At 36.3% G+C, this 27,080-nt stretch overlaps 1 protein-coding gene across 9 annotated transcripts in view; it reads left to right on the top strand.

The window, feature by feature from the left end:
- QKI (QKI, KH domain containing RNA binding) overlaps nucleotides 1-27,080 on the top strand; it is a 153,733-nt gene that overhangs the window by 113,142 nt on the left and 13,511 nt on the right. For 4 of the 9 annotated variants that reach the window (XM_050314247.1, XM_050314244.1, XM_050314250.1 and 1 more), the window contains 2 exons: nucleotides 24,345-24,432; nucleotides 26,743-27,039. In XM_050314247.1, the coding sequence (XP_050170204.1) occupies nucleotides 24,345-24,432; nucleotides 26,743-27,039 (385 nt within the window). Of the gene's footprint in view, nucleotides 1-24,344; nucleotides 24,433-26,742; nucleotides 27,051-27,080 lie in introns of all 9 variants that reach the window. The other 5 variants (XM_050314249.1, XM_050314246.1, XM_050314245.1 and 2 more) reach the window with 3 other exon arrangements.

Below are 27,080 nucleotides of genomic sequence, written 5' to 3'. Positions count from 1 at the left end.
CAGTGTCATTTAATGAAAAGCACATGTAGTTTAAGGCCTGGTTTCTCTTACTAGATTAAATTCTTTCTGATGGAGGTGTGTCTGGTAGAATCATAAAGGGAAAAAAGAAACTAATTACTCCTTTTAGTGTTTTGATATAAGGTTTATTTTTTTTTTAATAAGCTTTGCTTTTTACATTAATAATTTCTTTCACAGAAATGTCGAAATAGAATCCTGTTTAATTAAAGCAGTTTGTTAGCAGGGAACTTAAACTGGAATAAGAGCAGAAAATATAGCTCCTTTGCGACTTCTGTGAACAGCTTGTATTTCAAGGGGAGCTTATGTAAAAAGTGGAAAAACTAAGTTTTTTCTTTAGAACATCAGCCTGTAACTTATGATAAAAAAGCAATTTCAGAAACAACTCCTAGTTTGAGAGTTGTCTATAGTCCTCTAAAGCATTAATATTATTAGCATATATTGCCAATCCAAACAAGTTAAATAATACACTTAAAAGAATAGAAATAAGGGCTTACTGTGGATTCTGGGGTAAGGGAATCTTTTTTTCAAATTATCCTTTCAGTGCTCCTCTGTACATACCTTCACACTTTACTATTAGGGCATCCTTTAGATGTCTGACTAATTAACCAGTTCTTTTCCTGCCTTGGACTTCTGGCTTAACTTCATCAGGATCATTTTTGTGTTTCTAGTGATAAAAGTTTCTTTTCCTCAAAAGAACATGGATATGTTGCATTTATGGCAGCAATCAATATCTGTCCTGCCTGGCACATAATCCAGAGTTAAGAGAGACAAAAAATGGCACCATCTAGAAAGCGTGGTTGAACTTGAGAGTTTTTCCATATAGTTTCTTGGAAAAGAGATGTTGATACATGTGACTGTTCCTTCACTTGTCAGTGTTTGTTGATTCAGAAGTATAAATAGATCTGACCATGATTTATTTCTCTGTTCTGCTTCCTATGACAAGTACCTAGCGTTACAGTGCAGAGCTCTTCTTGTGCTGCCTGAAGTGCAGCGTTTTAGGGATGCTACCCAGACCATGGTTCTCCTGTCTTTTTTTTTTTTTTTTGTAGATGTTAGTTCTGCACAGTAGCAAAAGGGAGAAAAATGTATTAAAACCAGAACATTGCTGTGCTTGGAGAGAGCACCATAATCCTGAAGGATCTGTTGAGTGAAATTAGTTCTCATCTCAGTAATGAGGACCTTTCTCAAGAACAATGCTTTGGTACAATAATCTATCCACACTTGCTTTTGAAGTAGTTTCCTAGGTCTTCTGTAAACTCTTCACCACCTTCCAGAATATTTGTTATGCGTTGTCTTCCGTTGCCTTGTCTAGAATATGTTGCTTCCAGGAAGGTGTAGCAACTGGTATTTCTGAATCCCTTCTGATTCCTGCAGCCTCCTCCAAAAGATACTTTGGGAAAAGAATTCATAAAATGGTATATGAACCAGTCTGTCATTTAGGCAGCTGTAGTTAACATCCAGACCTTGCACACATAACTATGCACACTCAACAGTTTTATGCACCGACTTGCACAAAAACCTCTGCTCTGTTATTTGCTGGTTATCTTTAGGTAAACCATTTGGGTTTTCTGACTCTTTGAGTTGTCCTTTACTCTCCCTAGTAAGACTGACAGTATGTTGTATCTTAAACTGTTGAAGAGCTTTCAGAAGAGTTAAAACTGGGGGCACAGGTCCTTATAAGGGTGCCATGAACCTTTAAGTGAATGGGTTATCTACTTTCATAATGAAAACCAAAGTAAAACCAAATTTTTTGTTGTTGTTTGGTGGCTCTTGGGGTAGCCAAATAAAAAAAATGAAACCATATAGTGATTTCAGATGATATTCAGATTAACTGTTTACAAATGGCAAAGCCACATGAGGAAGTGCAGGTGGTAATCTGGGTTTTTAACATCACAGTAAAGCTAATGGAGCTTTCTAATTGTAAACTGCCAAATACAAGTATATAGAATAGTCTTTGACTTAAAAAATTATCAGAAATCCCAAAATGAAAATGATATTGTGTCTTTAATAAAGTGTTAAATAATAACCCCAGGCATTAATTCTTGTTTGTTTAAATGAAAAGATATTTCTGTTCTTGAAATTTGATACTGAACTTTTCTTGTGGGAAGATGGACGTGGCACTCCTTCATTTGTAGAAGAATTTGTAGACAGTATTTGGGACCATACTGCATTCAATACGCATAGGTGGCGTCTCGTGTAGTGTACTTGTAACCTTCAGTAGCTGTCTAATGATAAAACAGAGCTGCTTTCCTGTATGGGCTTCTGCACTGTTGCTCCTGCTCAGAAGAGCTGGTCTGCTATTCTGGTTGTAGCACTTCCAGTGTGTGTAGAGGAATACGTGCAGTGTGACATGCTGCAGCGTAGGTATGCCTTGAATGTTTTACAGGCCTATGAAGATACACACCAGATATAGAACACCAACAGGCACTAAATTAAAAAATGAACGTAGTTGGCAAGCGTAATGTACGGGCAAGCATAATTAATGCATCAGTATGGTTTTATCTCAAATGATCCTTATATCTCAGATTAAAGTACATTATGTTAGGGTGTTTGTACTTGTGCTTTGGTACTAGTCCTGACTTCACTAGCGTCCTTATAAACCATTGAAAGAATTACCTATAGAGGCCAAACGGAGCAATATATGAGGGGTTTCTGTTAGTTATTTTTTTGGGAGGTTGTTTTGTGGTGTATTTTATTTTTTTTTTCCTTTTCTGTTGATAGAAGTTGTAGACTGCTTCACTAATTGGGCCAGATGGATCTGACTGCTTTCTTAGATGAGTCAGCCTACACTTAAAAGATGTTTTTAACAGTACGGCTGCATTTCATTAGAAATGTTTCATGATAAGATTGTCTTGGGTTTCTTGTTTGCCATTGCATATAGGATTTTAGGACTAAATCTGTTCTTAAAACAAAAATGCAGTAGATTTAGAATATCTCTGTAATTTTTTTTACTGAAAATTTAACTTTCTCAAATGTTTTGAATCAAGCTAATACAGAATTTGAAGTCGTACTTTGAGAAACAAATATGGGATGTTAACTATTCACTTTAGATTTAAAGGGAAATTAGTATGTTTTGAAATTAAATGCATGGCTTGATCTCTGTTTAACATTTTAAAAGTTGGTTTCCTTCCATTTTAAGTAACTTTATAAGACTGTGTCTAGGTTTTGCTCGCCAAGTTCTTTACTAGTTCTGGTAAGTTTTCAACTAGAGAAAGGAAGAAAAGTTGTAGTAATGTTTAGTATGGGTTTTCTTGCTCTAAAAGAAATGGCGATGAGACTGAAGCTAAGAAAAGTTCATCCTTGTACTTGTGTTTTATGAGTAAAAGGATATTTGTTCTTAGTTCTATATTTTACATAAGAAGTCTGCCTTTTTCCAGCTATATTTCAGCTTTTTCCTTTCAAAACACTGTCTTCACCAATCATCATAACTTTTTATGCAACAGTTCATTGCATTTTCCCTACAACTTATAAAATAAGTGTAACTCTGTTACACTCACACCAGTTTTGTCCTTTTGTGCTGTCATCTTGTCCTAGGCACATATCTGACACAGCTCTTCGACTTGTATTCTGTGTTGCTTGGAATGACTCTAAGTATTGAATCTAATTGATTTCATCTCATTAGCGAAATATTTAATGACGCCACACCATTCTTTTCACACAGCTTTGGTTTGGTGCTTCCATGTTTCCTTAAGCTTTTCAGAGGCATATTCCTGTTCTTTATCTCAATTGCCACACAGCCCTAGATATGCTAGGCATATTACAGTTATCTTTCTTGTGATGAATACCTACTGAACTTAAACATTTACACCTAAATTGAATATTTCTTCTATGACACTTCAGCTCATTGTTCCAAAATTGCAGTACCTTTTTTTAAAAACACAATTAATGTATACATGCATTCAGAGCATAAGAAAGCTAATTCAGTAACTGGTATGAAAATATTTTAACTGCAAGAATGTTTTCTGATGTGAAAGTGTCAAAATACTTTGAATTGTGAAAGTATATTCTTTGCTTATGCCAGTAAAAGGAGGCCTCTGAGTGAAAGCTCACAAGACATTTTTTGAGGTGAAATGTCTGAAATGAATGTTATGATATATACAAGAATAGCCAGTAGAATAGCCAATATTGGGTACGCATTAGAAATCATGTTTAAGAATTATTAGATAGAGATATAAACCCTTAGTTAAGCTAAAGGGTTTATATCTCTATCTATCTAATAATTCTGAAACACAGTTTCTAATGAAGAGTGTTGCAAGAGATTGTCAGACTAAGAGAAAATGCTGGTAGTTCATGTGACAGATTGGCCACCTCAGTGAGAAGAGAGTGGCAGCTGTACGAAGTCAAAATAGTATTTAAATTGTGACTGTATAAAATATTCATGTAAACAGATAAATTTACAATTATCTAAGTGTTAACTATTACTAGAAATAAAAGCTATTCAGGTCATGGTCAACAATGAAGAACATAAATTGACTAAAGGTGGTATTCAGCAGTTTCTTCTTTCTTTTCTCTGACTGACTTGCTTTTTAGAAATGTCAGTTAAATGCTTAGCTTTAATAAACATGTAAGTGAAACAAATGAGAAAGTCAAGTGTTAAATAGAGGAAAAAATGGCAAGAATACACAGCATTGAAATAAATTACTTGCATCTATTTGATCTTTAGCATTCAGGAAAAGGGATGAAAAAGCTCAAACTGAGAGGTCATCTAACTGCACCAGTTTGGTTTCTCAGTTGGCCAATATATGTAATATCCTGCTAACAGATTGTTCTGGGCATGCTATGTCACATAAAAGACACTGTAGTATGCCTTATTATGAATACTACTTCACAGAAGTTTTAAATAAAGTGATGGAGTGATTAATAAGCATCCTTGATACGTGGCATCCTTGTTTTATTTCTCCAAGCTGATAAAGAGATGGAGTTTAAAATAAAAACAAACAAAAATACTTAATCTCTTGACATGAGCATTGGGGATAATGTGGAGGGGGCATTGGTATTCATTTATTTCTGAACCTTGTAGAGAAGTTTTTTCAGTGCATTTATGACAATAGCCCCAGCCTTTTTTGTTAAAGAAGTCAATTTCATACATGGGTTTACAGATGTATACAGGCATATCAATAAATAGGTTTCTTCTGTGGTATATAAAGATTTTACTTTGTCCCTTGTTATAGGGATAGTAGAATTTATCTAATCTTAAGGTTATACAGATGAAAGGAAATGAAGAAAAGTAATTCAAGATAGGTCAGTTATTGAATCTAGAATTGAGAAAGTGTGAGGTCAGGTTTGTATGCAAAGCATTCCCAGCTACAGGAGCTACTTGAAAGTAAGGACCTGTTGAAGCTGGTACTGTCAACATACAGTACCTTTACCTTGTAATGTGTCTCAGCCTAATTCTTATGCAAAAGGAGAGAGGCTTTTGAAAAAATAAATGAGTTGCTCAGGAAAACCAATTTTGAGTGTGGTATTTAGCTTCCGAAAAGGGTTATGTGATAATTTTACAGCCACGTCCATACCACTTAGTTTGTGATTCTTTAAAATGCGCATTTGGTTAACCACACATTTGTGACTTTTAACACTGATGAACAACCTTGTGCAAACTAGCCAAATGCATTCTGAAATGCAGATCATTGACATGGATGTTGTTCTTCAAGTTAAATGCCATAAAAGTCCTCAAATTCAGTTCCAGAATAATCTAGCTGTTCTTGGACAAGTATCATTCCTTACACTGACTGACTTTCACAGAAAGAATCTATAGTATTTAGTGGAACCTGAAATGCAGGCTCATCAAAGCTAATCCAGATTCACTGATACAATCCATTACTAGCTAACTAGGGTAGATTGTTAAAACAAGTCTTCAAGATATAATACCATAACACTGAGGAGTTGTTGCTTACTCATAAAGGAACTATGGAAGATATAAAAAATCTTAAAATATTAAAACTTAGAAGCCTATCTTCCTATGCCCAGAACTCTTGGTAAAGAGGTAATTGCCTCCACCCGGAGAAATTTGTAAGAGTTCATAAGTTTGTAATCATTCTGATCTAGTGCATTTATTCTCTCCTCCTAATTTTCTTTTTTTCTTTTTTCTTTTTTTTTTTTCAGTTACTCCTTTTTTTCATGTCCATACTGAACCACCGGAAGGGATAGGGTAGTTAGATCTGCTGCTCTAAGGAGGGAAGAAGGTAGTATGTATAGGAGGGCATACTTAAATTTTATCTGAAGATTTAGTGCTTGTGTTTATGATCACTTGTAAAAGATGGTAATGTCTTTTAGGATTTTTCTGACAGCATTTCGTAAATGAGTTAGAAGTTGCTAGTCTGGGGAGGATAGGATGTTGGTCTTGTTTAATTCATCTCAGGGCGGATGTTCTCTTGTCTGATTTTCCAGCTGCGTTAGACATTTATAATACCCATGCCTTCCTGTTTTCTGCTTTTGCAAAAATAAGAGTTACCTTCTACTTCTTCAGAGTACTAGGAAAATAAATTCTATTGGAGGACAGAGAGGCCATCGTCTTCATTCACTGCAGAAGAATGAGTTAAGCCAGGACTTAGGCTTTTCCAATACATTAAGTGTTGGTCCAGAGACAGCAAATGTTCATTCTGTTCAACATTGAGCTGCTGTTTACATTTCAGTGGAAGAGGGAACAGCTAGGGCAAAAGAGCTAGAGAGCAGTCATTAGTTTCCTTCACATTTTCTCCATTAAAAATGGCAGGGGGAAAAAAGCATTCAAAACCCTCATACTCCCTTCTCAAAATAAATAATAGTATAAAAGGACGTAGGTGGCTTTTTAAAAATTGAGACATTCTGATGACAGAGAGACAGTGGATGCTTACACATTCTGTGTAATGACACAATGTTCAGTAGCGTAGCATGTAATTCCTTGATCTGTATTAGAGACTATTACATGTAATATATAATAGCAATAACAAAAGTAATTAATTTCATTTGAGTGGTGACTAAGTATCTTCAGTAGTCAAAACACTGAAGTTAGTGGTTCGGTTGTCTCCTTCGCTGTCATGCACCCGGCTTTTTGCCTTCCTCAGTATTTGTTCTGCACAGTTCAGCGGATAGGAGATGCTTTGTCTTTGCAGTCTTGGAGTCTCTCTCGTGAAGAGCGGTAATGTGAGAGTACATCCCTTCCTGTACACAAAGGTGTTGCTGCTGTTCTCTGCCGTCCACAGCCATTTTAATCTGAATGGGGAATCTGTCTGGGGACCCGAGTACAGTAATTAGCAGTCTCTTCAGAGTGTCAGAGCAGAATTACCATTGTAATGGTTTAGCAGGAGGATAAAAGGATTGAATTTGGGTCTGCCTTCCTGCCAAACTAAATGAGTTGCCATGGGAATTTTCAAATATAAGAGGCGTTTACTTAAAGCAATTTGGCGAGTTTGAATAAACTCATAAATTACGGGGTTTAGAGGAGAGATCCCTGCTTTCTCTGGCATGGGCTGAACAGCAAAGAAGGCTGTTAGAAAGCTGCTTACATTCTTAATGAGAATAAGTTGATCCATGCTCCCTTGCAGACTATCAGCTTATTAAGGCTAAACTGCTTCTGCTAAATACAGTACAGTAAGCACATTTTGAGAGACAGAGTTTGCAACAAATCCCTGGAGTAAAAAACAAAATCTGATTGCTCTAAACATAAATTGAATTTCCTTTGCTAGATTTGATCTATTTTCAAGTAATGCTATTAAAAATGGTTCTCTGTATTGTTTCAATAAACATTAACCTACTATTGATTTCAACTTTCCTCTGTGCATGTAATATTTATTACAACACTTGTCAAATCTCCTTCTGAAAGGGGAGGAAGGGCATTGAAGGTTTCTTCAGAAAACAAATTAGGTGCAAACTGGTTATTTTTTTCGGGTCACATGTAAATGTTTTCCCCTCTCAGGCCTGCCTTCTCTCTGAAGGGAGTTGGGCTTTGACCTGCTGACTTCTTTGTCAGCACCGATGCTATTGAAATGTGAGAAGATGGACTTGGTGCTTTCACAAGTGCCTCAAGTGATGAACATCACTTATGCTTGTTTAACCTTCAGTTGTGCTCAAGAAGTCAGCTGTTAGTAGTGAGAACCGATGACCAGTGTTTTGCACTGCTTGTTTGGAATCATGTATTGATGTTCTCCTAGCCACTTAGATTTGATAACTTAAAGAAACAGGAGAGATTGTACATGTTTGAATACTTTGATACCAGCTTTCAAAATGTATATTCAAGGACATGTCACACTTGATAGATTATGCAGTATTTTCCCCAAAATAATTTATATCTGTTATATAGCTTAAGGCTTAAATGTTTCCTTGTGATCCTTTTGAGTATATATCTCAAATCTTTACTCATCATAACTATTAGGATATGGTGGGGAACTAATTAAAAAGAGAGCAGTAGTGCCATAATGGCAGTAATTTTAACTTCAGTTTAAAGCCATAAAAATATATGGTTAGAACTCCTTGATACAATCTTACATCACTAGCAGGAATCCTGTAAATTAGCAAAGTAAATTTGTGCTGGTGATTCAGTGGTTGAACAGCTGCTAATTCTAACAAATTCCTGAACTGTTACTAATGATGCAGCTGAAGCTGTTTGGTGGCCTCAGGGTACTCTGCTTCTGTGAAACTTCAGAAATATGTCCAAAGAAATTAGATGAAGACAAGAGCAGCATATATACTAATACTCAGAATTTTAACTGTTCATTTAAAGATACTTTGAGAAGTATTGGTTCATTATATTAATTATATTTTCTCCAGAGTGTGCATCCTTAAGGTTGTCAGGAAATTGATTTCATCAGACTTGATCTCCATCCCCATACTTTCTTATTTCTTGGGTGAGTTACTGGAAGGAAAAATTTATCTAAATGTGAAGTGGCTTGAGAAACTGAAAGTTTGAGTACTTTACACTCTGTATTATAAGAGGGATGCTAAATGATCTTAGAGGACCTTACTGGTATTAAAAAAAAAAAAAGATATATAGAAAAGGAATGCTACAGAGAACTGTTTGGGATACTGGATTGAGTGCGACACTCAGTCCTTAGTTTCAATAGCTTACAGCAGTTCTGCAAATTGATGCTATTTATAGAAACCAGGTAGTTTAAAAAAAAAAAAAAAGCATATCGGTATTATAGTTTTCAAATTTCATACCCTAGAATTTTTTTTTTCTCTTTTAGAATTTTGGTTTCATAGGTTGTGGAACTTTGTTGGGACCTATCTTATTTCACATCTTGTGCCCTCTTCCTCTCCTCTCTGCTTAATTTGCACAGCTGAAGTGGAAATAAGTGGCAGTGGGTGCACAGGAACAGCCTAAACTGTGGGGTTTTTTTTCTGCCAGGTCAGATGTTGGGATAGGGATCTGTTGATAATTACTGATAACTGAATCTGGGCTACATAATATGGTTTTAATTTTGCAATACCTTTGAAAGGGGGGGTGGGAATTGCTACCTAGTGTTTTGCTTAGGTTTTTTTAATGAAGAGTTTTGATAACCTAAAAATTATTGATCAGGCACATCAGAAACATCTTTCTCCGGTGTGAATGAAGGCATGCATTGGATAAGTTACCTGATAGAAAATGGATATTTCCTTTGAAGGATATTCTGTCCTTTACCTCATGAGCACTGCAGAGAGAAACCTTATGGTCTTATCATCTAAAAGTATGGCACGCAGGAAAAAAATCTTGTCTTAGGTAAAACTGAGGTGGACCTGCTTAGATGTGAATCTGATTCCAGCGACAATATGTTTTCATGAGTTGTGATGAGCCTGTTTAATAGTTTGAACAAAAGTACACTTTCTGCTTCACTGCTGAATCCAACTGCAGGCTACTTGATTTGTGGATGGATATCATAAAAGAGCACTTTTCAGACATTTCCTTGAGCTGATTTTACTTGCTAAGTGCTAGAAAAGTAACCCACCAATTTGCTAGTGATTTTTGAGAGGCAGATCCACTTGCTGAGTGTCTCACCAAGTGCTGGAAGACACAGAGGAAGTTTCAGGAATATGCACACAGACAAGGTGGGAATACCATAATGGAGGAAGAAGTGGGAAGCTATGCTTGTTCTCTGTGTTTAATTTGCCATATTTTGAGGGTTCTTGTCTCCTGCTGGTCTAGGAATCCAGAGAATCAAAGAAATGTGCATTCTGCTAGAGCAGTAGAGGTAGCAGCTGTTTCTTTTCCAGGCACTCCCTCTTTTCTAATAAACTCCAAAGTATTTTTATCCATTCTCCCTTCAAGTTTTCTTTAACTGGGTCATTATTCCTTTTGACTCTGATCTTTAGATTCCAGCAATTGTTTCTTGCTACAATTCCTTCATTTGCTAACTTCTAAGTGAATAGGCTGGGAATAGTTTCTATGCATGTGTATTTTTGGTATCTGAACTCCAGATCAGATTAGTGTTTATATACTGTTACACTAAAATGATCATTGTATGCAGAGATGGGAAAATAAAATGCATCATCTAAGTCATACAGATCTCGGCTAAAGAATATCAAGAGTTCTCAGTTAGGGTAGATCTATAGAAGAATATAACACAGAAAAAGGAAAAATATTAATACGGAAATAGATTTTTGTAGGATTCTCACACTACCAAACTAAGCATTATTTTCAGTTTCTTAACATGGAGCTTTGTAAGTATTGGATATACTATTTAACTGGTATGGATTTGAAGTTGGTTCTATGAGGTATAAAAGTTGCCTGTTTAGGATGATGATGGTTTAGAAGAGGTTTAAAATTAGGGGTTTTTTCAGTGTTATTTTAGGACATGGAGTGCAAATACCAAAGAAGTTCAAAGATCTCTGCAAAATATGAATGTGTATAGATATTAACAGTATAAAGTAAATGGTTGAGATTGTAGCTTTTTGCATCTGATGAGCAAGTCTACAACATAGAGAAAGTGTACTTCCCATAGTTTAAGGTAACCACTAGAGGAGCGTTACTAGGTACAATTGGTCAAGAGAAGCTACAGCAGTATTTCTCCACTGAAGGTCGGCATCAAGAGAAAAGAAGGTCAGAAAGGAGAATGATTGTAAATAAAGAGAAATGGGCAGAAACTATACATAGCAATACTGTAGGATAATGGAGAATAAAAATAAAATTATATATTTTAATATGAAAAAAATAATTTAGTTGTCAGGTGGTCGTTTCCTGTTAGAAAATCAGACCACTGGGCTTCAGAAGTTAGCGAGACTAAGCTCCACATGGAGCTGAGTCAATTGACACGCTGCACAGGCAAGGTCTCAGCTTCCCTCAGTCTCTTCCCTTGTGCTGGTGAGCCTGCAGTGAGCTCTTTCAGTTTTGCAATCTGGTAGAAAACTATTCAGGTTTGAAAAAAAAAAAAATTGTTACCAAATTAGCAGGTTGACAGAGTTCAGTCATGGATACAGTGATAGATACGAGAGAGCAAAAGTGAGGAAAAAGTAGGACTGTGACCACCACTGGCTGAATTGACTTAAAGTACCATAGGAGTGCCAGTTGAGAGGCTTTTTACATCTTGAAAAAGAATTTTTGACTCCTTTGACAGCAATGTAAAACCTCAGCCTAATCATCCAGAACTAATTTGTAGTCTGGGTAAAAGTCTTAAGAATAACATTTTAATTTTTTACATTCCAGAACTGACTGTTGTATTTTCTAGGTAAACTTACCTAAACTTCTTTCCTCTGAAATTATCCTCCCTAAGTTTTCCATCTGATCGATTCCCGTTTCACTGTTTGTTTTTCAAAGTCTGAAAAAGTTTTTCAAAGCTTTCTGAACTCAGTCGTGCACTGATGCACAGCAGCTTATTTTTACACATTCTGGAAACAAAATTCCATTAATTTATCCATTTATTTGAATCACTTCAGAATTATATGCCTTGCTTTTCACACCTTTTGTACCTTTGTTGTCCATATTTCCCTTGACTTAAGGAAAAGGACTTCATTTGTCTCTACCCATTAATGGTGTGTAAATGAATATTCTTCAGTTACTCTCATAGTATCTCAAAATTTGCATCAGTTTTTAGGGTTTGCTTCAACCGTATCTGTATTTTAAGACGAAAGCTTAAAATATATTTATTCTGGTTTGGGCTTTGAATATTTTTCCCCTATGTATAATTTTTACACACATTAAAGGATGTTTTACTGCCAAGTGCTATGTATAAGAATATAGTCCATAAAATTAGAAACTATGCAAATTTAGGTATTATTTTGAAATATTCATGAGATTTTGAAGCTCAGGAGATTAAAAGGCACTAAGGTGATTTATCCTGTTGTAGAAAATGTATTTTAAGCTGCTTTTGCTTATGGGTGTGCACCTTATCTACTGAAATACGAAAGTATAATTCTGCTCTATAATTCTCTGAAAGACTATTTAATTGTCCATATTTCTAACATCTAACTTTATAAAGAGTTTGTTTCTCTTAATGATTGGATTAGAACAATAAATGTTTAGAGAACCAGAGTGTCTGAACAATATTTAAGCAGATTTAGATAGATGTAAAGAATCGAGGAGGAAATCTAGAAGTGGGACATTTTTACTTGTATAACAAGGACTCAAGGATCATTCTGAAAGCAGGTGGAAATCACATATCAATATGCAGTTGGCAATACAGTGTGGAGTGAGAGTGATGGGCAAGGCACCAGTAGTGAATGTGTAGAAAGGAATTGTTACCACTGAAATGGTGGGGTGTTACTAGGGTGGATTAATATTTTTAATATCAACATTGCTTGTTCTCTGCAAAGGTCATACAATATGTATCTGGCATTTAAGGTCAGTTAGAAGGCTACAAGGAAGATGCTACATAGAAATATTGCAGGAGTATCCTGTCAAGAGCGATTTCCTGAGCATGACATGACAGCATAGATCCAGGATGGCTCAGTGACTGTGGTTTGTTTCAGCCGCAGTTCAGGTATTCATCTGCTTAGAAAATGCAAAAGGAAAACCATTAAATACAGTCTTGGTGTAATATCTGATCCAGAGTCTGTAGCAAGCTGTCCAGATAAAACACTATAAAAAAAGCCAAGATCAGCAACAAATAGGAGCATAGAAGTCTTGATATTTTTTTTTCTCGGTGCAGCCTTTAATTTGCAGTGAAATTTGATCAAATTTATACTGTGAGTCCTGCTAAATGGTTACTTGAGTGTCTGTGTCTGCTGAGGAGACAGATTTTTAAATTAGTGTGTAGAACAGTAGGAAAGAATGGTGAAATTAATTATTTAAGATAGGCCTGATATATACTTCTCTCATTCTAGGACAGAAAATTACACTTAAAGAACTTAATTGTCTTATCGTGTATAGAAAACAAATTCTAATTAGTAGGTTCTGGTAATGTAGCATTTTAGGAAAAAAGAAATGAAGAAATTCTGGTCAGGTTAAACAGTTCTTTATTTTGGCAAGTCTCTAGTCTGATCTCATGATCCCATACCTTCTGGATACAAGACTACATCGTGTTTGTTATACTATAGTCTCATTTCTATATGTGAACTGTCATTACCTGTACTTGCTTGTGAGAGATAAGAGTTCTGAAACATGGCCAACATACAAAACTGGTAGACTGTTATATATGCAGGGCATCTGAATAGTCTTGAGCAGGAAGAAAAAAATGTAGGTTTTACTGCAGACTCCAGAAAACACTTTCGATGGTATCTTGTTTTTCAGAATGGTCAGGGGTTTTTTAAAGCACTAGTAATACCTCCACAACTAAATTATTTTTGCTGTTGATGTCCCCTACTTTCAATAATAAATATTTATAATCTGATCTTAAAATATGTAGCAGAATAAAATTTCATATACAAAGTGGAATATCATAAGAAACTACTTTTGTGTTACTACACTGTGAAAAACAGGTAGTTCTTTTTTGTCAAAATATGGGTGTCAAAAACTGACCTTTAGGTATGTGATAAATTCCCAAAGCCCAAGAGGTGAATATCTTGAAACATTTTGAAACTGGTTTAATTTTCTTTGACACAACCAATGGGTCTTACTCCAGCTTTGAGTTCCACTTTTTTTTTTCTGAGAACTGTGATGAATAATTAAAATCAGACTTGCATATGTTCGAATTATTTTGGATGATTACACTAGAAAATTATGTGACTGCATTAAAAAAAAAAGTCAAATTATCATCAGTTCTGTTATTCTGGAGTAGTTACAAAAAACTGAAGTATGTTGCGTGATTTTTAATGATTGACTAAGAATCCACTAATCTTTTGTAACTAAAATTGCTAAGATAAATAGAATTGATTACAAAAGTAAAATCTGTTGCGTGTATATTTTTATGTAATGCTTGTAGATTTCAAAAGTATTTTGGCTAATTGAGACTTTATAAGGCTTGTAAAAATATTTTTAATGCTAAATTTGTTATGTAGAAATAAAATAATGATGGAAACTGATAGGAGAAACTTCCATGCCTTCTCTCAGCTCCTGTGTGACAGCAGGGCTAGCTGGAGTCAGTTTATTGTCAGAGGTGTGCTTCACTAGCTGATGTTCTTGACTGATGGACAACTCCCAGCACACATGTGGCTGCTCCATGCATCTCACGCTCCTAATGGCAGTCTTAAGCAGCAGGAATGGCTTGCCTTTGCCTTTCCTTCTTGGGGCATGAAAGGTCACTTCCCATTGCAACAGCCACAGGTTAGGGCTGTGTCTGTGAACGAGGTAAGGTGGTGAGTTGGTCAGGTGTGCCCAGCCATGGTTTGGCTCTGTGGGGAAGAGGCGCTCCTCAAAGGCCCTTTGTGCTGGCTGCTGCCAGGCAGCACTGGGTTCTTGTTCCTGTCTGTGGAAAATAAGGGTTGGCTGGTCTCTAAAAGCTGAAAAGAAAGCTCAGTAAATAGCAAAGAAAGCCTTCTCCCTAGCAACATGCTGCCTTGAGCAGCCTGAGCCTTCAAACGGAAGGTCATATGATTGACATATTTGTCCCCTGAAGAGAATGCACACAATTAGTTTTTTCACTCTTCTGTATTTTTAAGCTGTGTGAAAGTGGATTTTAGCAGCCGTATAAGGGAGACTGGCCAGTCAGAATATTACTACCCCCTCCTTCTGGACTTCATCAGCTCTGGGAGTTCAAGGACAGGAAAGGCATCAGTGGTGTTTCTGGAAGAGCTGACTTTGATTTTTTGAACAGTAATTAAACATTGGTATTAGAGTACCAGTAAAGTGCATGTAAGACACATATATGATGTTAGATTCAACAGAGCTATGGGCTGATCATATACTTATAAGCAGTTGGAAGTAATTGTGAGCTTTTAGTACTCGTTTACTTTCTAGTGGCTGTTGAGAATTACTGCAAGTATATACTGAGTGTGTAGCTCCTTTTATACTTTCAATGTTCTGTTTCCTTAACTGGATTAGAAATTAAGAAAAAAAATTGGTTGAATTTTGGGGGCATCTTGTGTTTTAGAAACATATTATTTCTCTAGATGGTAGCTTTATACGGAGTTCTGAGTCAGTCATTACATGACTGCACCTTCGAGGTTGCGTGTGTGCAGAAGACAGTTATTTTGAAAATAAAACAATTCATGCAGACATTTTACAGAAGTGAATGTAGGTGAAATGCAGAAACAATTCTTTTAATTGCATTTAGCTGTTATGATTTATGTTGAAAAATGTGACTGGAGAAATAAGTGTGACAATTGAAGAAGCTATTGGAAGACCACTGCTCCCTGAATACTAATATTTAATAATTGGAGAAACCTAAACATTCATGGGTTTACCCTTTATTGTAATACATTAATTTGTTTTAATTAGTATTACATTTTGAGGATATATCAAACTGAAGATAAAAATGTCTTAAAAATTACCACTGCAGCTTGAATTCCCATGTGGCAGTCTACAGCCCTGAATCTTGTGTTTAATGAAACACAAAAGAGAAGGTACACTTGAAAGATGTGTACTAATTCACAGCAACAGTCTTTGTGCTCCTTGTCGCCAGCAGTTAGTTTTCTTCTGTTGGTTTAAAAAGAGAGACTTCTCATGTTCTTTCTTTGTTACTAAATTTGATATGAAATGTCATTTTTCTTACTTTTATTATATCTGGGTGGGAACAAATTTAAAACATAATGGACATGTTTTCCAAAGGCTGCAGCTGGAATAAAGACTTGCATAATATGTGTTTGTGTTCTCTGTTCAGATTCCTGGATGCTCGTGGTACTCAGGATGTTGCTGATAGAGCCATATATGGGAAATTTGTGCCACAGGCTTGCTATCTAGTTCATTGTGCTTATAGTTTAACTCCCATTTTCAGTGAGGAGGAATTTTGAATGTCTAGCGTTCCAGAATTACCAAAAATAAAGTGTTCAGCTCTGAAAGTTTTTTTAGCTGGGCATGCACGTCGCTAAAAATAGGTCTAATGCTTTAGATCACATTATTGATAGATATTTCATTTGAATCTTAATAGAAATATCAGCAGATGTCTATGCTAACAAATCTGAATGTATTAGCTCAGTTGGTTAGAGCATGGGTGCTAATAATGACAAGGTTGTGGATTCAATCCCTCTATGGGCCAGTCACTTAAGAATTGGACTTCATGATCCTTGTGGCTCCCTTTGAACTCAGAATAATCTGTGATATTATAATTCTGTCTTTTTAAGAACATTTTGGATGGTACTGTATAAATGTAGGGTTTTTTTCCTTTAGGGTATTTTGGGGTTTAGTGTGTTGAGAAAGATACATTCCTCTTCTGGAACCTTATGAATTGCTAAAGCTGTTGTGTGTGGTGTATAGAGATTCTTGTTACTGATTTGCTTAACGACATTAAAACAGACTTGCAAAGAAAAAAGGAATTATAATTAAAAAAAAAAAAAACTTGGCAAAAAACAAGTTCTGAAATTGAGTATTGTTGAGTGTCTAATTTAACTTATCCAAGGGACCTTTTTTCCTTGACAGCTCAAAACCCTGTTGATTTAAATATGAACCCATCACATCTGTCTTGAAGAAATGGTAGGACAGACATAAAAATGTGTTAAGGTCAAGCAGAATGCTGCTGGTGATTCCCCTCACCCAGTATGTTAACAGCTAGTATATGAGGTATATGATGAAGCAAACATGCAAGTTCCACTGATGCTGTATTTCACCCTGGCTTATAAAATGCACTTCATGCAGATTTTCTGTACCTTATCTCTATTTTCTTCTTGCAGAAATGGAAAGTGGGGGAGGGAGGGCATAAGGACTCCAAAAAATACTACTGGTGAACCAAGTATCATGATTAAACAGGGATATGTCAGATAAGGTGATGTGAAGTGTAAAAAGATACACTGCCTTTTCCCCCAGTGTATCTTTAACATTATGACCGATGAATTTTTCAAGTGAAACAGCGCAGTCTTCTTTGCATGTCATTTGAACTGAGAGCTTGCCTTGAAAAAGATAAGCAGACTGTGTTGCCCAGAAGAAATAATGATGCTAATTTATCTTTGCCTGTCCTCGTAGACATAGCAGTATTCGACAGTGTTGAAAAGGAAATAGAGAAATAACTGAGCTATAGTTTACCACCTATTCAGTGCCATAGTATTGTTGATGACATAGAGGACTCTGAGAAATATGGCTGGTCTGGAAGTCTGTCTCAAAAGTGTATGGGAAAGTTTCCTACAATATAAGAATAGCTGCCAAAACTCTGCCAGAAGAGACCTCTTTGGCAAATACTCCTCAGCTCAAACAAAGAAAGCGTATGGTGAACGCTTTCTGCTTCATCGCCCTTGGAAGTGTATAACCAAGGATGAGAAAGTCGAAGTTACATATGTTTACCAACAACTTCTAACTATCAATATTTACATTCTAGGCATGGGAATCTTGAAGGTCTTTGCCAGATTTTTTGAGGGAAAGGAATGACAAGATGTTTTCTTTTAATACTGAGTAAAAGAATGGCAGAACTAAAAGCATTTACAAAAGTAAAATCTAATCTCTTGCAGTAAATAATTGATTAATAATTGAGGTAGTCCCGTTCAGAGTCTTTAAAAAAAGCTCATTTTTTTATTTTACATCTGTTTACCTGTCATCTTGCCTGGGATTTCGTTGCTATAGATACATCAGTCTTCCAACACCTTAGGAATTAAAAAAGACCTTCCAACTACAGATTGTAACTGTATATCCTTTAGCTTCAAAAATTCCCATGTGTTAGTCTTTATAGTACATTTTACAATATACTGATGCCTGAAATTGCTTTTTGGTTTAATATGGGTATGTCCAGGAATTTGTAGTATATTGTTTCTAAGGTTTTTTGTTTATAAATTATGAATGGAAGGTTTTTGACCCTGAATAGAGACATTCATGTGTAAAGACTGACTGGCACATGGTATGTTAGGAATACTTACCGATCTACAAGTGAATTGCAGTGGAACATTTTTCTCTGTCAGGGAGATAAAAGCATTCTAGAGCCCAGAGAATCCAGCTAGTGTCACAGTGCAAACATCCAAGCTGCAGCTGTTCCGGCTGTGTGGCAGCTGGGGACTGAAGGAAGGCAGGGTGACAGACCCCTGAGGAGCAGCACTGCCACCTGGATAAGCATGATAAGATCAATGACAGTAAAATATTTCAGTGGTGCCATTATGTTTTACCAAAAGTCATATTAAATTAATAAATTGCAGGTGGCTTATACGATACAAATGGGCAGTCAAAAGAATAATTAAAGTCTTCGTATTTAATGTGTATATTTCCAGGTGGTGGAAAAGTTGTTTATTTTTTGTGGCAATTATAAATTACTTTTCTGTTTGAGGAAGAGTTTTAAGTATATCATCTTGTTCATTAATACAGTGTTTTTCCATAACTGCCAAGTTCTCTGCCCTTCTGTTTCGAGTGTGTGTAAAATTGTTTAATGTCTTACCTGCATACTGAAAAGTATAATGTGTTACTGGAAGAATTATCTACTTGAAGTAAATGTGTAGGAAAGCATATGGACTTGGACAAAATGTGGTAGCTGGAAGAGTTCCCTCCGCGGGTGGCAGGACAAGTGCAAAGCTGCTGTTGAGTGTTGGTGTTTAACCAGCAGTAGTGTGGGGCCAGCAGGAAGGCAAGTCATCGTGAGAGAGGTTGCTGGGGTGCTTGGAAGGTAAGTGCTCTTTGGTGCTCTTGTGTTGCTGAGGCCGCCTGATCATTCTTCCCATGAGCCTGCTGGGACAGGCCTGCTGCAGTTGGCAGGGGAAGGTGGATTGGTTTTTGGCCTTTGTGTTTGCAGTTGATGTAACCATTGTTTTACTTCGCCACAGTTTCCTCTTCCCACTTGCTGCTCCTGCTCTGAGCCTTAAAGGACAGCCCTGGAACAGCTTATAAAGGACTGATTCCTTAACCTAAGCCAGACTTGGCTGCATTTGGTGCCAGATAGTAAAACTGTCTGCTGCCTTTCCTAGGGCTGGGCTCACTTCAGTTCATGAGAATTCAACTGAAGTGCAGCGATGTGACAGGCTTGCAAAAATGTCAGCCAAAATGTGTGACATTTGGAAGCTAGCCATCAGTGAAAGTCACTAATATCACCTAAATAAGTAATATCTATTTGTTTAAGCATTTAGGAAAAAAATGTATCTGTTATGTTTTCCAAAGCAGTTACTTTAAAAGGAAACTGAGCATTATAAGGGGGAAAGTATCCACGTTTGTGTAGATATGTTGAAAGCCTTCCCTTCCAGTGTTGATACTAATGAGAATTGGAGTACATTCTGAGACTTAGCTGGGTAAGACTGTGAGGCTCAAGGAGCTCTGTCAGGATACAGCATCCCTACTATCACACAAATGAGAGGATTGTTTGGTTTCTGAATTAAGTGAGCTGCAATCATGTTCCTTTTGGATCCAGCAGCAGTATGGCAGGGCAGTCTGGGCACTGACTGTCTCTGCTGGATGCTGGCTTGTGGATCTCAGCTCTGTCATAAATGTTGCTGCTTGATCCTTCTTTTATTTTAAGATAGTACTTTTCTTCTCTACTGTAATTTGTTACAGGCTTCTCAGAGTTGACTGTACACAGAATCTAACAGTCTACCTGTCACCTCTGTAAACTGATGTCATGTTCTGAAGTCCTTCATCAACATAGCACAGTGAAGGCATTTACATTTGGAGTCTGCATGCCTGTCTGTCTTCCACTTTGATAACACATGTATCTAGTTGTCTGTATGTTTTGTACATAAAAAAGAAGTTAAAACCGTATGATACTCTTCAGGGTGTACTGTGTGTGTATGAGAATCTGAGGCATTTCAGTGCCTAAAAATAATTTCAGAAACATTAGTTAAACAAAAGGATTTTCTGGGGATCTTGGAATATCTGAGGTTGAAGTACAGCTTGGACACTGATAATGAAAAGAATTCATTAGTGTTTTATCTGAACCCCCCATTTCATGACATGAAACAAGCTCTTACTAATACCAGTTTATTATATTCTTCTTTGTCTTTTTAATTTTTTTTCTTTTTGTGTGAAACTGTCAGTTTTGTCCAATGTAGGGGAGACAGCTGGGGTTTTAACTGGGCATTCGTATGGTCAGTGCTGTGTATTTAGTTTGAAATTTAGGAAGTGTTTCCCCAGAGACTTCACATAGGTGGCATTTGTTACTAGTGTTCTGAGCCTTGGACTATTAATCCTACTCTTATAAAGACTGGAAAGCAACTTACTTAAAATTATCGTTCTCACTGGCCTTTGGTCTCCTTTAGGTCTATTTATTGCTAGCCCAAGTAGAGTTGAGCTGCTGTGAGGACTATGGGGCCATGTGTTTAAAAAGCAGTAACCGCTGGTGTCTGTGCACAGTTGGCTTTGTTAGGATTTACTACTTGCATCACTTTGGCATTTGTATTCAGTGAGCAGTTGCAAGTGCTTACATTTAAAGAATTATGTTTCAAGATAGCATTTAAGGGGTTTTTTTTCTTAATCTGCATGTTATATTGTACATGATAAATAGAAGGAAAGCACTGGAGATTTAAAAGGATGAGAGGTTTGAGGCAATCACTGGAGCTTCAACTTCGTAATGCAAATCTGGCTTTAAGTGACCTTATTGATGTTTGCTCAAAGTAGCTTCCTTTCGGTACAAATGACTGAGCTTTGTTGCCGCTGTTGTACAGGTAATGTACTGTCCCTTTAGAGATTGCCTTTGTATCCCTGATGCAACCTCTCTTTGCTTTAACAGAGTGCCTGCAGAAATGCCTGGGGCTAAGATAGATCCAGTCCTGTGCCTCACTCGATCTTTTGTCAGCAGTGAAGAGAGGATAGGGCAGGAAAAAACATGTGCCTCTTGCTCTGTCCCAGCTCTTGGAAATTTGAGGTCTTGGCTATTGGTGAATGATGTTCAAGTGGAAATCTTGATGCCAGAGAATGTAGGACATGACAGCGTGTCTGAAAGGGTTCTTACCACTTCTCTGACTTCACCTTGAGGAGATGTGGCAAGGGACTATTGCAAGTTTAGGGTGTAAGGGGGTGGCAGGATTTTAAGCACCACCAGCAGGGTGGTGCAAATAGCGCTAAGCACCCGGGATTATGGAGATAGTATTGTATAATAAACAGTGCCATCTTCTGGGAGGAGTCGGAACGATGACCTTGTGGTCAGCGTTAAAGGTGTTTTTAAAGTGGTGTGGTTGGGTTTTTGTTTGGGTTGGATTTTTTTCTATCTTATAAGTGCTTTAAAAATCAAAGTACCAAAAGTCAAAAGTTAGTGTTAATGTCTGGTAATGCAAGTCCACATCTTACATCTCTGATTTTTTACTGACACAGTCTTTGAGGAAAAGTTTTAAGCAATGTTTTGGGGTCAGTTTAGAAGAAGAGAAGTTTATCAACAGCTGAGCAGTAGTCCAGAGAAGTAAATCTCAAAAATAAATGTCAAGGACTTGGTTTGCTTTGTTTGATAAAGTCTATTATTGTTTTCATAAACATACTTTGTAAAACCTATGAAATTACAGCATCTTTTTTTATAGAAAGGAATAGTGACCTACAGGAAAACGTTAAAGATCCAAAGTAAGAATAATTACTTGGACTTAGAGCTCCTTCTTTTGGGCATGTCAGAAGGGTAAAAATAATTTCTGTCTAAATAGTTATATTGGGAAATAGTTATATTGGGAAACATTCACTGTGGTGCAAAATCTGGGATTAGAGTTACTAAAATTATCCCATCAAGTGGAATGTAAGATTCAGCATTTACTGAGACTTATTAAGGGTGTAGATCAATCACCTCAAGTCTTATTTGGAGGAAGTGAGCAATTTTAGTAACATTAACGGAACTGTATGGGAGAGGCAGCTGACATTGTGAGGAAGTTTTCTTGTTGCACACTTTCAAAAAAATAAATACATGAACACAAACAAAAAGCCAATAACAGTGTAACTGTTTTTGGGGGAAGGGAAAAGATGAATCAATGGTAAAAAGAAAATCTTTATTGCTAAAATAATTAGATAAGGTATATCCAGAATTACAAGAATTTGTCAGGTCTGGATAGGGAGATAGATTTGGAATTGTTTTTATTGTGTCATGATTGCCTAAGTAATTTATCAGCAAAGATGCAATGAAATAAGAGTTTCTTTTAAAAATAGAAGATAAAATTTTGCATTTAAAATGTAACTGTTCTGAGTATGTCATGTTAAGCTTTCTAGAATTGGTATATTTTGTATTCCGGAGGGTCTCATTTCAATGACTGTGGAGTCTGAGGTTTCTGCATAGTACTGTACTTAACCTTACAATTAATTTGTAGCTAAAATGGTAATTGAATGTGCCTTTACTTTTTCAGTATTAGTGCCAACTTGGTCTGTCATACAGTAATATATAAAAAAAAGGTCTAATTCTTGGTACATTCTGAATGTTTAACAGCATAAATTATTACTGCTTGGTAATCTAGGTGTTTATGCAAGTCCTCAGTATTACAGTTACAGCTTTCCATTTTTGACATTTGAAAGAAATTTGGTGTTGACCCGTCTTACCATTTTATATTGTTGATAAAAATCAGCTGTTAAAATTTCCATTGCAAGGTGTGGTGGCCCTTGAACACACCTCACAACAAGTACTGTATTTGCTTAGATAAAATTTTAAAACTATTTTTGTCTTGTAATTTAGTAAATTCCTTATCCTTAGTTTGGGAGTAAAGTATGCATGATAGTACTTTGCTGCAAACTAGCCTGAAAATATATTTCCCTGTACATTTGGAACACTGCTATGAGTTAGTTATGCTAACTCATAACTACTTTGAGATGACATTTCACTGGTGCTGTGCTTTAGTAGACACAGTTATTGGTGGTGATTGCTATTCTTTGTGGCTCTTAATTCTGTTCTTTTCTAATCACTCATGCCCTTGGAAATCTGAGTTCAAACCTCTGCAAGAGCTGTAGCTTAAGAGAGGTGAACAACTCTCTCTGAAACTAGACTTCAGATTTTCAGAGTGGATGGCACAGTATATTATACAGTTTCCCATTAACTTGGGAAGTGCTGTTCCAAATACCTGCAAAATATTTTGTGAATAGATAAGTAAAAATGTAAGAAATGCAGTTTAGCAAAGAAAGAATGCAATGCAGCTGACAGTGAAGCTGCCGGTTTTTGCATCTGAGAATTTCAGCAGTGGCATTCTATACAAGAAGCAAGGGGTAACCTAACATTGAAGTAGACATTGACCATGTCTCTTGGGTTTCTGATATCATCATTGTGTTTTCTGCATGTAGAGTGTAGACTAAACAAATGGTAGTATTTCTGGAAAGACAGGTCAGAAAATACCTGGTCTTAAAACTGAAGTTATACTACTTGAAATGTTTTGTTATTAACTGAAAAAGTGAGCCCTTTTTTACGGACCACTACTTAATATTAATGCAACCTGCATGATACCCATGGAGTGGGTAACATCAGGGAAGTAATTTATATTGAAGAAAAAACAGGAATAATGTATGCTGTGTAAATGGTGGTTGTATCCTCATCAGAATACATCTACATGTGCTAGAATTAGGAATTCAGCCTTTTGACATTTGTCAATATCCTGTCTGGAATGCTACTCAAAGTTTGTTGTTTATTTTTGTTTGCTCCACCTCCCTAGTAGTCAACTGTAGTGGAGCAGGTTACTATAAATTGCAGTGCTTAAAATCTGTGATGCCTATTCTTCCTCTGGCCCAATAATACAGTTTTTTAAAAGATACCTTTAGGAGTACACAAACACATATTTGAGGAGAAATTTCCTTAAACAATTTCTGTCAAACGCAACTTACATTTAACCCTATTTTTATCATTTATGTTATGAAGCTTTCTTTTCCGAAACTCTTTAAACATGTTTGTCAACATGACTTAATGTTGACAACAGGCAACTTGCCCTTAATTTCAAGAAAAAGTTAGCAAAACTTGCTGGTTTTTGTAAGCAGGTATTTTACTTGAAGGCGTTTTATTCTAGGTCCCTTAGATCTTATGCACTAGTGAATTCATAATCCTGAATTCTTCGTATCTTTTCATTTGCAGGCAGAAGGAGAAGACAGCCTTAAAAAGATGCAGCTGATGGAGCTTGCAATTCTGAATGGCACCTACAGAGATGCCAACATCAAATCACGTAAGCATGTCATAAGCTCAAGGGTCAATGCCATAGTAATGTTTGCAGGTTTTGATTCTTAGAGATACTTTTTGGAAAATGTACAGTGGCAACTATGTTGGAGAATTGAAAGGCAGTAAAAACCCAACAAAACAGTAGGTAGCTGTTGGAAAAGATCTTCTGGTGATAAGTTAGGTCAGTTTGGAGGTTTTCTGTTTGTCGCCCTCCTCCCCCCCCCCTTTTTTTAGGCAGTATGTCTAGGTTGAAATATTTACTAATATATAGTGTAACAAATCTCAGCCCTTAAGCCAGATTTTCCTGTTGTACAATTTTTTTTTCCCTAGTGCATCCTTAAGGACAATAGACTCCTTTTCAGTTTTAGAGATTTAATTCTAAAATGTTACAGATGTTGAGGATACTGTGAATACATTTTTCTGTATTATATTCCTTCCTTTCATCTTGCTTGCATGCGTACCCCCAATGTTATGTTTTACCAACAATTCATCAACTGATTTCACAGCTGAGTTCACAGGGATCAGTGATGTAACAAGCCATTTTACGATTACTTCCATTACATTTGTGTGAAAATGCTTTTGCAAACGCATGTATGCACAAGTTTACACTTGAAAATTAATTACACGCACCTACTAATGAAAGCATATACCTATAATTGTGATACAAATTATTTTCTCTAGTTGAAAATCTGTTTTCTCCTTCTGAAAATGTAGCTCCTTTTCCAAATTAAATTTTTGCTGTAGCTGTGATACAGATGTCAAATGTAAGCACAGTTAAACCAGTCTTTTCGCTAAGGGCCTACTGATATTTGCAAATTTGTTTTCTCCACACAGTCACCATTTCAGTGTTGACTATGTTCAAAGATTGGAATGCAGTTAGGTCAATTTGAGAGTGCTTACACCAGTGTAATTATTCTGATTTGAAAAGAGACATAAGGAAGGGCTTTTACCATATTTACCACTACAATGGTAATGGTAAATCTTTCAGCCATAATGAACACTGTAATATTTAAAGCTGGATGAGTTTTAAATATATGTTAGTCTCTAAATTGTTGAAAATTTATGAGTAAAATAGCTTTCAGAATAGCTTAAATTGATGTAAACTGTTGCATAGAAACCTGTATATTAATTTGAACAACTTCTTTGTCTGATCTAATTGGTTTATTGTATCAGTGTAAGCAGGAAGATAGAATTGTTATTTTTTGACTAGAGGTTTCCACACTAATACTCGTTTTTTCATAGTAAGACAATTTCACTCTTTGTAATTTGATTTTACTGAAAAGTTGAAGATGTAGAAGCCATACTAGTTTATTTTTGTTCAAGAAAGGAAAAGTTTGAGGGTTTTTTGAATTATCTAAGGACTTTTGTTTAAAAATATAATAATAAAAAATCTGAAAAATTTTTTGCCACATTTCTCTTTTCAGGCCACCCATAAGTTAATTAAACCAATGTAGATCAACAGTAGTGCAAAGAAATCCATAAATTATAACCCTTTAAGCTTGACTGTTACCAGCAGATGTGTTAGTGTTTAAGTTGTTGTTCATCTGGTGTGCCAACAGGCTTCAAATAACACTTAATAAACATGTTAGCACCACTTAAAAAAACCAAACAAAGCCACCACAAACAAAACCTACCAAAACAAACAAACAAAACAAACAAAAAAACCCCCTATTTTCTTTAAATTAAGCAAGGCTGTAGTAAACTTCTAGTACAAAGGAAGTATCTTTTTTTGTGACATATGATATGGAAATCACATTTGAGTCTATTTTATTCATACTAGAGTAGGAGAGGATTGATTCATGTTTCTGGGTCATCTTTTGCTTCACTGATCCTGGAAATGGGAATTGTATATAGGTTTAAATACAATTTTAAGTCATATAAAAACTGTAGACTCATAGAGCAGCTCTGCATAACTGAGTGTCTGTGGACTCTGTAGGTGCACTAAATTTTGTACTCTTTGTATTTGTGACAGTATTTCCCTTGTATTTCCTGCATGCATCTCAGTCTCATGCAGTCTTGATAGCATAAATGAAGAAATGTGGTCTAAATGGAGCTTTCGTGCTGTGTAACCTGTTCGAGAAATCTACCTCACTGTTTTACAATGGCTTTTTTATTTTGCATGTTCATACTTAATCACACTGGAAAATGGAAAGCTGTTTGCATTTGAATGGTGTGCTTTGGCACTGTGTGATCAGCGCATGTACTAATGATTTCCTTTTATTTTTCTTCTTTCCTACTTTTTCCCCTTTTTCCCATTCTTTCCACGTTTTGTACTGCTATCTCCATACTTTCCTCTGAATTTCTTTGCTTACTGTAGCAGCCCTTGCCTTTTCTCTTGCAGCAACAGCCCAGGCTCCAAGGATTATTACTGGGCCTGCGCCTGTTCTCCCACCAGCTGCCCTGCGTACCCCTACGCCAGCTGGCCCTACCATAATGCCTTTGATCAGACAAATACAAACCGCTGTCATGCCAAACGGAACTCCTCATCCCACTGCTGCAATAGTTCCACCTGGACCCGAAGCCGGTTTAATTTACACACCATATGAATACCCCTACACGCTGGCACCAGCTACATCAATCCTTGAGTATCCTATTGAACCTAGTGGTGTATTAGGTAAGATCTTTGTACGTGGATGACTGGAGAATGTATTGCTG

Source organism: Myiozetetes cayanensis, unplaced genomic scaffold (genome assembly GCF_022539395.1).
Source record: "Myiozetetes cayanensis isolate MyiCay16 unplaced genomic scaffold, myiCay2020 scf2-11, whole genome shotgun sequence".
Classification (NCBI taxonomy): domain Eukaryota; kingdom Metazoa; phylum Chordata; class Aves; order Passeriformes; family Tyrannidae; genus Myiozetetes; species Myiozetetes cayanensis.
Note: the sequence above shows the minus strand (reverse complement) of the source record. Positions and strands in the feature narration are given on the sequence as shown.